The 11,061-nt window shown below is 34.1% G+C and overlaps 1 protein-coding gene across 1 annotated transcript in view; it reads left to right on the top strand.

Annotated features, from left to right (window-relative positions):
- LOC100917353 (ATP-dependent translocase ABCB1) overlaps window positions 1–10,513 on the top strand; it is a 151,724-nt gene extending 141,211 nt beyond the window's left edge. The window contains 2 exon segments of the mRNA XM_031939944.1: window positions 8,544–8,690; window positions 10,240–10,513. Of these exon segments, the coding sequence (XP_031795804.1) occupies window positions 8,544–8,690; window positions 10,240–10,446 (354 nt within the window). The 3' untranslated portion in view covers window positions 10,447–10,513.
- The last annotated feature ends 548 nt before the right edge of the window (window positions 10,514–11,061 follow it).

Here is an 11,061-nt window from a genome sequence, read left to right as displayed (position 1 = left end):
ATCCTAGAAGCAGAGCCCAACATTAAAAGGAAAAAAGAAAAAATGCCAAAAGAAAAAGAAGAAAAATGAACAAGGTTGGTGACAAGGAAGACCAAAACACCAACTCAAACAAGGACAAAATGTCCACAGAGGAAATCTTAGAGTAATCTGAATTGGTCTCAAGCCCAAAGAATCTTCTTAGAAGTCCTCATAAAATATTTTAAAAGGCAAATAAGAGGCAAAAGGAAAAAAAAAATAAGAAAAGAAATGAATGACATGCAAGAGAAAAAGTCAGTATCTTGGAAAAGAAAGGCAATTTTTAAAATGTAATTGGGTAAATGTAAAAATAATCCACTCAAGAAAACAATGCTTTCAAAAGTAGAATTAACAAATTGGGAAAAGACTGAAGAAAATCACATATTAAAAACTAGAAGGCGGCAAATGGAAGTTGATGACACTTTGAGACACAAAGAATCAGTCAAACTAACTACAAAGAAAGCAAAAATAAAAGAAAATGTGAAATACCTCCTTAGAAAAACAGCTAATCTGGAAAATAGATCCAGAAGAAACAATTTAAAAATTACTGATCTGACTGAAGACCATGACCAAAAAAAAAAAAAAGGAACCTGGATAGTATTCCTTAAAAGACAATCAAGGAAAATTGCCCTGATATTCTAGAAACAGAGGATTCTAGAAAGAATCCATTGATCACCTTTGAAAAGAGATACATGAAGGAAAACTTCAAGGAATATTGTTGCAAAACTACAATCACAAGGAAAAAATACTGCAAGCTGCCAAGGAAAACCAATTCAAATATCAAGGAACATCATTCATGATTACCCAGGATCTGGCAACTTATAAAATAAAGAATCAGAGGGCCTGGAATAGCATATTCTGGAAGGCAAAGGACCTGGGGTTATAACCAAGAGTTAACTACCCAACAAGACTGAACATCATCTTTAAGGATAAGTCAAGCACATTGATGCATTGTTGGTGGAGTTGTGAACGAATCCAACCATTTTGGAGAGTAGTTTGGAACCATGTTCAAAAAGTTATCAAACTGTGCATACCCTTTGATACAGCAGTGTTACTACTGGGCTTATATCCCAAAGAGATTATAAAGAAGGGAAAGGGACCTGTATGTGCACAAATGTTTGTGGCAGCCCTTTTTGTAGTGGCTAGAAACTAGAAACTGAATGGATGTCCATCAGTTGGAGAATGGCTGAATAAATTGTGGTATATGAATATTATGGAATATAACTGTTCTGTAAGAAATGACCAACAGGATGATTTCAGAAAGACCTGGAGAGACTTACACGAACTGATGCTGAATGAAATGAGCAGGACCAGGAGATCATTATATACTTCAACAACAATATTATATGATGACCAGTTCTGACGGACCTGGCCATCCTCAGCAACGAGATTAACCAAATCATTTCCAATGGAGCAGTAATGAACTGAACCAGCCACGCCCAGAGAAAGAACTCTGGGAGATGACTAAAAACCATTACATTGAATTCCCAATCCCTATATTTATGCCCACCTGCATTTTTGATTTCCTTCACAAGCTAATTGTACAATATTTCAGAGTCTGATTCTTTTTGTACAGCAAAATAACGTTTTGGTCATGTATACTTATTGTGTATCTAATTTATATTTTAATGTATTTAACATCTACTGGTCATCTTGCCATCTAGGGGAGGGGGTGGGGGGGTAAGAGGTGAAAAATTGGAACAAGAGGTTTGGCAATTGTTAATGCTGTGAAGTTACCCATGCATATAACCTGTAAATAAAAGGCTATTAAATAAAAAAAATTTTAAAAAAAGGATAAGTCAAGCAAATATTAAAAAATAACAATTCTACCTAAATTGATCTGAAATTTCAGTGCCTTACCAATCAAGCTGCCAAAAGTTATTTTATAAAATTAAGAAAAATAATAACAAAATTCATCTGGAAGAACAAAAAGTCAAGCATATCAAGGGAATTAATGGGGGGAAAAAAAAAAAAAACAAAGGTTGGTGGTTTAGCAGTACCAAACCTAAAACTATATTATAAAACAGCAATCATCAAAACCATTTGGTACAGGCTAAGAAATAGAGTAGTGGATCAGTGGAATGGATTAGACATATATGATACCATAATTAGGGCTATAGTAATCTAGTATTTGATAAACCCCCAAACTCCTGATTCTCAATAAGGACTTACTATTTGACCAAAATGTTGGGAAAACTAGAAAATAATGTCAGAAACTCGGCATTGACCTTCATCTCACACCCCATTACCAAAATAAGGTCAAAATGGGTACATGATTTGGGCCTAAAAGGATGATACCATCAACAGATTAGGAGAGCAAGTGATAATTTACCTATCAAATCTTTGGAAAAGGGAGGAATTTATAACAAAACCATTAGAGAACATATGAAAGACAAAATAGATGACTTTGAATACATTAAATTAAAAAGGTGTTGCACATATAAGACCAACAGAAAAGATTAGAAGGGAATTTCAAAACTAGAGAAAAAAAAATCTTTACAGTAAGTGTTTCTGATAAAGGTCTCATTTCAAAAATATATAAATAATTATGTCAAATTTCTAAGAATATAAGTCATTCCACAATTGATAAATGGTCAAAGGATATGAACAATTTACAGATGATGAAATTAAAATCATCTATAGTCATATGAAAAAATGCATTGAATCACTATTGATTAGAGAAATGCAAATTAAAACTACTTTCAAAAACTCACACCTCTTAGATTGGCCAAGATGACAGGAAAAGATAATGATACATGTTGGATGGGATGTGGGAAAACTGGGACACTAATGCATTGCTGGTGAAGCTGTAAAATGATCCAACCATCATGGAGAACATAAGGGCTATAAAATTGTACATACTCTTTGACCCAGCAGCGCCACAACTGGGTCTGTATCCCAAGTAAGTCATAAGGGGGAGAAAAAGGACCCACGTGTGCAAAAATATTTGTAGCAGCTATTTCAGTGGTAACAAAAAATTAGAAAATGAGTGGATGCCCATCAATTGGGTAATGACTGAATTGGCTGTGATATATGAAGGTAATGGAATATTATTGTTTTATAAAAAATGATGAACAAGCTGTTTTTAGAAAGGCCTGGAAAAATTTACATGAACGAATCAAGCAAAACAAGCAGAATCAGGGATACATTGTATACAATAGCAAGAATGTGCTTTGATCAACTATAAAAGACTTGGTTCTTCTCGGTGGTTCAGTGATCCGAAGCAATCCAAATAGACTTTGGGCATAAGAGGCCATCTGCATCCAGAAAAAAAGAATTATAGAGATTGAATATAAATCAACATATGCTATGTTCACTTTTTTGGTTTTTTTCACTCTCCCAAATTTGTCCTAATTTTTCTCACCTAACATGATTCATAAACCAATACTTCTTAAATATTTTGTAAAAAAAAAAGGAAAAAAACAGATAGACTTTGAACCCAAGGCCAGTGATCTACATTCCCAAATCATGAAGATTATCTATTTCATAGAATTTAAGGGTCATTTTTAAAAATAGAATTATGGATCTAGAGCTAAAAGAGACATCATAGGTTATTTAGCCCAAATTTATCATCTTGAAAATAAAGTAACTGAGATGTAGGGATACTACGTGCCTTACCCAATGTTAAACATAGAATCTGAATACAAGGCCAGTGGTCTTTCCATAATATCTTGCTGCATACATGACTAACATTTACTTAAACAGTGTGTCAAGGATAAGGCAAGAAATTTGGTGAAGGCTTCAGCCTGATAGATCTATGGAAAACAGATTCTTGGGTTTATAGGAGACTTTTCTTGACATCAGTCTATTCCCATTATGGCGAGTTTGTCCCATATTTCTCCCTGCCTCCTCCCAGACCAAAATATTCATAACAAATTAACAAATCATGTAGACCAGGGGTTCTTATCGTCTTATATGGCATAGGATTTTTTGAGACCGCTCCTCAAAACAATTTTTTTTTAATATAACTTTTATTGACAGTACATATGCATAGGTAATTTTTTTTTTTTTTTTTTACAACATTATCCCTTGCACTCACTTCTGTTCCAACTTTTCCCTTTCCTCCCTCCACCCCCTCCTTTTGATGGCAAGCAGTCTTATACATGTTAAATATGTTATAGTCCAAATAATGTTTTTAAGTGAAGAAGTAGCGGACAGTTATCAAAATATTTTCAAATAAGTTTACAGGCACAGATGATTGTAAGGTTGGTAAAATCCAGTTTGGCACTAGAGTCAGATGAGCTTGGTTTAAGTTCAATCTGTCACACTACCCTTGTGCTCTCTGATAAGACACTTAACCTCCACAGAGGATCATACATTGGGGGTCAGACCACATGGCCTCAGATCCTCTGGAATTCCTCTCTCAAATTCAGTTTCTTCTAGGAAAAAAAAAAAAAGGGTTCAATTTGATGATCTCTAAAGTTTCTTCTCCTCTAGAAGTAGGAGCTTTGAAATCTGAAGAAAAAGAATACTTTTTAAAAATGGAGTCTTTGAATGACATTTCTTAATTGATAAAACCTACTTAAAAATATGCAACAGGTAGGTATATTTTGTTGGAAGATGGGGAGGAAATGGTCTGCGTCTCAGATTTTTATCAATGTAAGGAACTCCAAGATGGAATCTTCTTGTATCAATGAAAGTCAGCAAACAAGTATCTCAGAGCTATCCCTGAGCCCTCTCTCTTTTAGGTGCCATATTGTGCGGCTTCTCATTGCTGGGTATCCTAGGAATAAAGAGACTAGTATTAAATAATAAAAATTATTTTAGGGTGCTTTTTATTTAACTATGCCAAGAGCACCACCCTTTGGTCATAGTTAAGATAACTGTGCTATGTACACAATTAATAAGTGATTTTTACGTAGTACATATGTCTATTGCTCAGTGGATCAAATTATCACTCCCTACAGATCTTAACACACACACACACACACACACACATGCATGCCTCAGTGGTGCATACCTAGAAGTGTCTATGATATCATTAAAGTTGAGTTTCTTCCCACCATGTTCCATATCAAAGCTCTTCTACCTTACATTCACCCTGTGTACTGGTCACCTTCTTCCAGCTTTGATTACTCTGTATCCATTCCATTAAATCACTTAAATTATGTTGTGCTATGGGAGCCACCTGCCAGTGGCTCCTGGAGATCTAACTCAGAGAATGGATCTCTTCACGTCAGAGGAAGATGACAATACAAAGCCTGAGAGGCCGTTGCTGTTCTCTGACCTCTCCACTGAGAACCTGCTGCGTTGTCTGACCTCTCTCCTCTTCCATCTCTGATTTATTTCATTCCCCATCCACAAGGAACACCTGTATCAGCAAAGGCTGCCCCGCAACTCTTTCAGATGTTATGATCCACAGCTGTGGAGGCTCTTGGAGAATTGATCTGTCCCTTCACTTAGGCATGGTCCTTAACAGAATTATACATTAATTTTTGTGGGGACAAAATCACAATAACGACAATAACAATAATTACCATTGATATATACCTTGAAGTTTTCATAGTGCTGTACAAATATTTTATATATATATATAGTTTTTTTTTTGTTTTTTTTTACTTACAGCACCCTTAGGGATTATCATGCCATTATTATCCCTATTTTGAGGCAGAGGGGTTAATCACTTGCCTGATCACACAATTAATGAGTGTTCGAGGGTATACTTGAGGTTAGGTCTTCTTAACTTCAAATCCATTGCTCTATCTACTAGATCACCTATCTTAGAGAAGTATTCAGTGCTCCAAAAATGGTGATAAAAATGACTTTGTTTTCTACCATTTTAAAGTGTTTTTCTATTTATATTAAGAAAAAAATTATCATATATGTCACATTGTTAATTTCAAGGAGCAAAACCAAAACTCATTATTGGACTAGCTAAAAACTCTGGTTTTCTCTGTATGGATGTATCCTTAACTTCTGCTTTTGAATATGTATTGGTACTATAATCTTAGACTTAGCTACTGGTAAATAATTATAGTGGTTATAAGTCTATAGTTCAATTTTTAGATTATTCTTTCCTCTTCATCTCTTTTTTCAGCAAACAAACCTGCCAGTGCTTATCTCCTTTCCTCATTTCTCCTCCATAATTCTCCTGAAACATTGTATTTCTTTCAAAATTTTATTTTATTTTAAGAAATGAAACCAACATTTCCATAACATGGTAAAATTTAAAAAAAAATGATTGCATGTAACTGCATTTCCAATATATAAAATTTTCTTCACTATGTAATTTTTTTCTTTTTTTCTTCCCTCTCTCTTTTAATATGGCTACCATTATACATAAATGTCTATCTGTATGTATATATGTGAGTGTGCTTATGTAAACTCATTCTATACATTTATTTTATCAGTTTTATCTCCAGATACAGATAACATCTTTCTTAACAGGTTCATTACACTTAATTTGAGTATTCATAATAGTCAAAATGACCTAGTTACTCAAACTTGTACTTTAAAAATATTGCTATTACTACATAGTGTTCTCTTGCTTTTGCTTATTTCACTTTTCATTATTTCTTGCAAGTCTTCCATATATATATTGTTAGGGTTTAACTAATCTATGAAGTTCTTCTATGATACGTAATTAGTATTGCATCAAATTACAAGTTAATTTGAATCAAATTGATGTTTTACTTGCTGTCTTAATTCAGCCACAAATGGGATATTTCTCTCTAATTATTTCATTATTTCTATTAAAATGGTTTTTAGAGACATTTTCCTTTAGTCCTTGTGCATGCCTTAAAATACTTAAATATTTAGTATATTTCATTAGTAATTATAAATTGTATTTATCTTTCTATTAATCTCTCCTGGTTTCTTTTAGTGATATATGGAATGGTGGCTATTGGGGGGAGGTGAAGAAAGGAGGCATTATATTTTACATTCTAATTAATATCTTTGAAAAGCTTTGATTACCTTCCTTGTTGAATCTCTGGAGACTATCTAATTATACCTTTCTGTCCTCACCAGATAGAGTTACCTTCTTTGCTAATGTTTATTCCTTTCAGTTCTATTTTCTTGCCTTAGAGCTATACCTAACATTCTTAAAACTATGTAGGATATTAATAGCATCGGTGAATAGCTTTTTCTATCTTTTTAATGGCTATGTCTCTAATTCTCCATTGTATGTGATACTAGTTAAGTCTTTATTTCAGAAAGAGAATATTCATTATTCTAGTGCTTGTAGGTGCAGATTTTTTTCTATAATTCTTTTTGGTGCTTGGTATAGAGGAGGTGGTTGGTGAGTATTTATTGAGTGACTGACCAGTATGGAGAATTCTTAGTGTGGAAGATACCCTCTCTTTACTTCTACTGATGGCTCTCCTGCAATTCGGTCACAAAGCATTGCCTCTAAAGCACTGGGAAGGTGATTCAAAATTACATTAAGGAAGATTTTTCTTTCTATTTTTTTCTTTCTATCTTTATAAACATTGTTTCCAACATACATATATGCTTGTATTCTTATTAAAGTATATCAAATAATATAATCATGTAATGTTATGAGCCAAAACTTGAAACAAGGTGTTAAGTCATTAGAGTTGATTGAAACAATGCTTATGTATTTGTTTCACAGCTTTGGAGCTCCTACTTTAAGAGAGTTTACATATTAGCTCACACATTGGAGTTCACAAGTAGGGGAGATTCACAAGGTTAACTTTGTAACTTTGTGAATTTACACCTCCCACAATGCCACTCTCAGAGGAGGAGTCAACCTCTGGGTTCACACCTTTAAGGGATCATATTTAAGAAGCTCACGGGAGTCAGTGAGGATTGAATTGGAAGGACTGAGAAGCCAGGAGTCGGAGTTGAGCTAGAGGCAAAAGATTAGCAACGAGAGGTCTCTCTCAGAACCAAAGAAAGCTACCAGGCTATTTTGGAATTGACAATAAAAGACTATACTTTAATCCCTGGCTGCATTTGAGGTGATTATTACTTCAAACTGAAACAAAGGCTGCCTCCAGAAACCTCCCCAAGAAACCTCCTCCTAGAGAGAATGATTATATTTGAGAAAAGAAGAGAACACTACAATGTGACTTACAGTTTTTCCATCATAAACGGAAAAATAATATAAAATGTAGTTATTGATAATAATGAATACATTTTTCTAAAGTCACTTAACCTCCTTTTCAAACTGAAACAATAATACCATGTGACAGCATTGGTATGAGAATCAAAGAAATTATTTAAATCATTTTATAAATTTTGAAGCACTACATTAATGTGAGCTATTATTGAAACTTTTGATTTTGTTGGCTGTAGATGTGTGTACCTTGATCTCTATGGTTTTTTGACTCATTTTCTCAATCTTCATTTTTGTAATTTGATTTTGTTATTCTCTATTTTTTTTATTATTCTCTATTATTTTAGCAGTTTTCTTCTTGCTTGCTTTTGGTATAATAATTTTTTCATTTAAATTTACCACAAAGAAGCAAAATCTCTTTTACTGCAAACTCACTGTCAAGATAATAACTTTTATTTTTACTAGCATCTACATTTTTGATGGTAACTAAATTTAACTTTCAATACAGAAATATGAAACCAAGGTAGGAGACAAAGGGACTCAGCTCTCAGGAGGTCAGAAACAGCGTATTGCTATTGCTCGAGCCCTCATCAGAAATCCTCAGATCCTGCTATTGGATGAAGCAACTTCAGCCCTGGATACAGAAAGTGAAAAGGTATGGCTTACTGTACTTATGCTCTGAAAGAGCCATTTTCTTTGACTTCATATACATAGTATATTTTCAGTCCTAGAGGGTAGAAGTAGCATAAAGGAAACAGAAGATAATGTGCATCTATTAAGCACCTACTAAGTGCCAGGAATTATCCTAGGCTTTTTGTTCATTTCATCCTAATAACAATGCTGTGAGTTAGTTGCTATTATTAATCCCATTTTACAGTTGAAAAAACTAAAGTAGACCAGAGGCTAAGTGATCCCCTGGTAAGTGTTCAGATTTGAGCCCAGGTTTTCTGATTCTATGCCTGTAGCCCATATTCTGGACCAGTTACTTAAGGACTCAGTTCTCCACCCAGCTCTGCAAGACTGTACAGTTGGGTCCCCATTAATGAGAGTGAGTAATCCCTCTGAAGCAGTCACATTATTCATATTTGAATGGCATATTTCCATTGAACTAGAACTTATGATCCTATTGTTCTATAATTACAACTTTTAAATAGTGTGGATTTGAATACAGGTGACGGCTTTCGGAGATTCATTATCTCAATTAGTGGTTATCTGTAGAGGGCCAGAATTTTGGAGTATAATTTATAGACATGTCCCTATTATGTATTGATGATAAAAGTGTCTAACACGTGTATTAAGAATTCCCTCCACAAATGATATGAAAGGAACAAGGAAAATCAGAGGTTGAGAACCATCATAACTGGTAACTGACTCCTTTTTTCCTTATACAGCATACCTTGAATCATTACTTTGAGATTTGAATAGATTCTTCATTTTCTCTTCCCAGTTGTCAGGTTCAACACAGAACCTGCAACTGAATATAGAGAGGAGGAGAGAGTCATAACACTTTACTGATGTCTATTTAGGACTTAGGCTTGAACAGTCATTTTTATTGTTGTTGTTTTGTTATTGTTTTGTGTGAGAGGGAAACCAAATACACACAAATTTCTTGAACTGTATCTATAACTTGCAAATAGCAAAAGATTATTTCAGTCTTTCAGAGATTACTCTTACTTCAAAGACCTGGGGTTATTGAAGCATCCAAATTTTTCTACCTATCTTGTTGCTAAGGCAGGCCAAAAGCCTCCCAAGGGCCTTGGTTTATATGTATTCAAACACAACATGGTACCACATGCAGAATATAGATACAAATATATTTTAATAAGTGTTTTTGCCAGTGGAATGATCTCACTAAGAGAAACAAGTATTAATATGTCTATTATGATTACACATGTATAACATATCTAATTGCTTACTGTCTAAAGGAGGAAAAGGGGATGAAGGGAGGGAGAGAATTTGGAACTCAAATTTGAAAAACAAATATGGAAAATTATTTTTATGTGCAAATGAGAAAAATTACAATATTTAGAAACAAAAAAAAGTGTTAATTGTAAAATGATCTCTTTATCTACCCAGTTCTTAGTTGTACAAAATCTTCCTTTTTATTAGGGAAATGAAGTGAAAAGAATATTGGGAGAGAAAGAATTGTAAAGTTAGAATTGATTTTTCTCTTTAAAATAACCTTGTATGTAATCACTGAATAGGTTGTCCAAGAAGCCCTGGACAAGGCCAGAGAAGGTCGTACGTGTATTGTGATCGCTCACCGCCTCTCCACCATCCAGAATGCTGACCTTATCGTGGTTTTCCAGAATGGCATGGTCAAAGAACAAGGAACACACCAACAGCTGCTGGCTCAGAAAGGCATCTATTTTTCAATGGTCAACGTTCAAAGTGGAGCAAAGCGCATGTGAACTCCTTTAACTCTGTACATTTCATAAGTTAAATATTTCCTCTAATTGTTGTTAAAAAGGGAATTGTAGCCATCAACTTCTTTTTTTTTTTTTTTTGTTTATTTAATAGCCTTTTATTTACAGGATATATACATGGGTAACTTTACAGCATTAACAATTGCCAAACCTCTTGTTCCAATTTTTCACCTCTTACCCCCCCCCCACCCCCTTCCCTAAATGGCAGGATGACCAGTAGATGTTAAATATATTAAAATATAACTTAGATACACAATAAGTATATATGACCAAAACATTATTTTGCTGTACAAAAAGAATCAGACTCTGAATTATTGTACAATTAGCTTGTGAAGGAAATCAAAGATGCAGGTGTGCATAAATATATGGATTGGGAATTCAATGTAATGGTTTTTAGTCATCTCCCAGAGTTCTTTTTCTGGGTATAGCTAGCCTGATCCATCAGAACTGGTCATCATCTAGTATTGTTGTTGAAGTATATAATGATGCTTCTGCTATGACTGGATCTCTACCCATAGAATTCAATATCTCCAGAAGAGAAGGAGCAAGACTTATGGAAGATATACCAATATCCCATGCATTATGAAACTTATGGGAATA

This window comes from Sarcophilus harrisii, chromosome 5 (assembly GCF_902635505.1).
Source record: "Sarcophilus harrisii chromosome 5, mSarHar1.11, whole genome shotgun sequence".
Taxonomy (NCBI): domain Eukaryota; kingdom Metazoa; phylum Chordata; class Mammalia; order Dasyuromorphia; family Dasyuridae; genus Sarcophilus; species Sarcophilus harrisii.
Note: the sequence above shows the minus strand (reverse complement) of the source record. Positions and strands in the feature narration are given on the sequence as shown.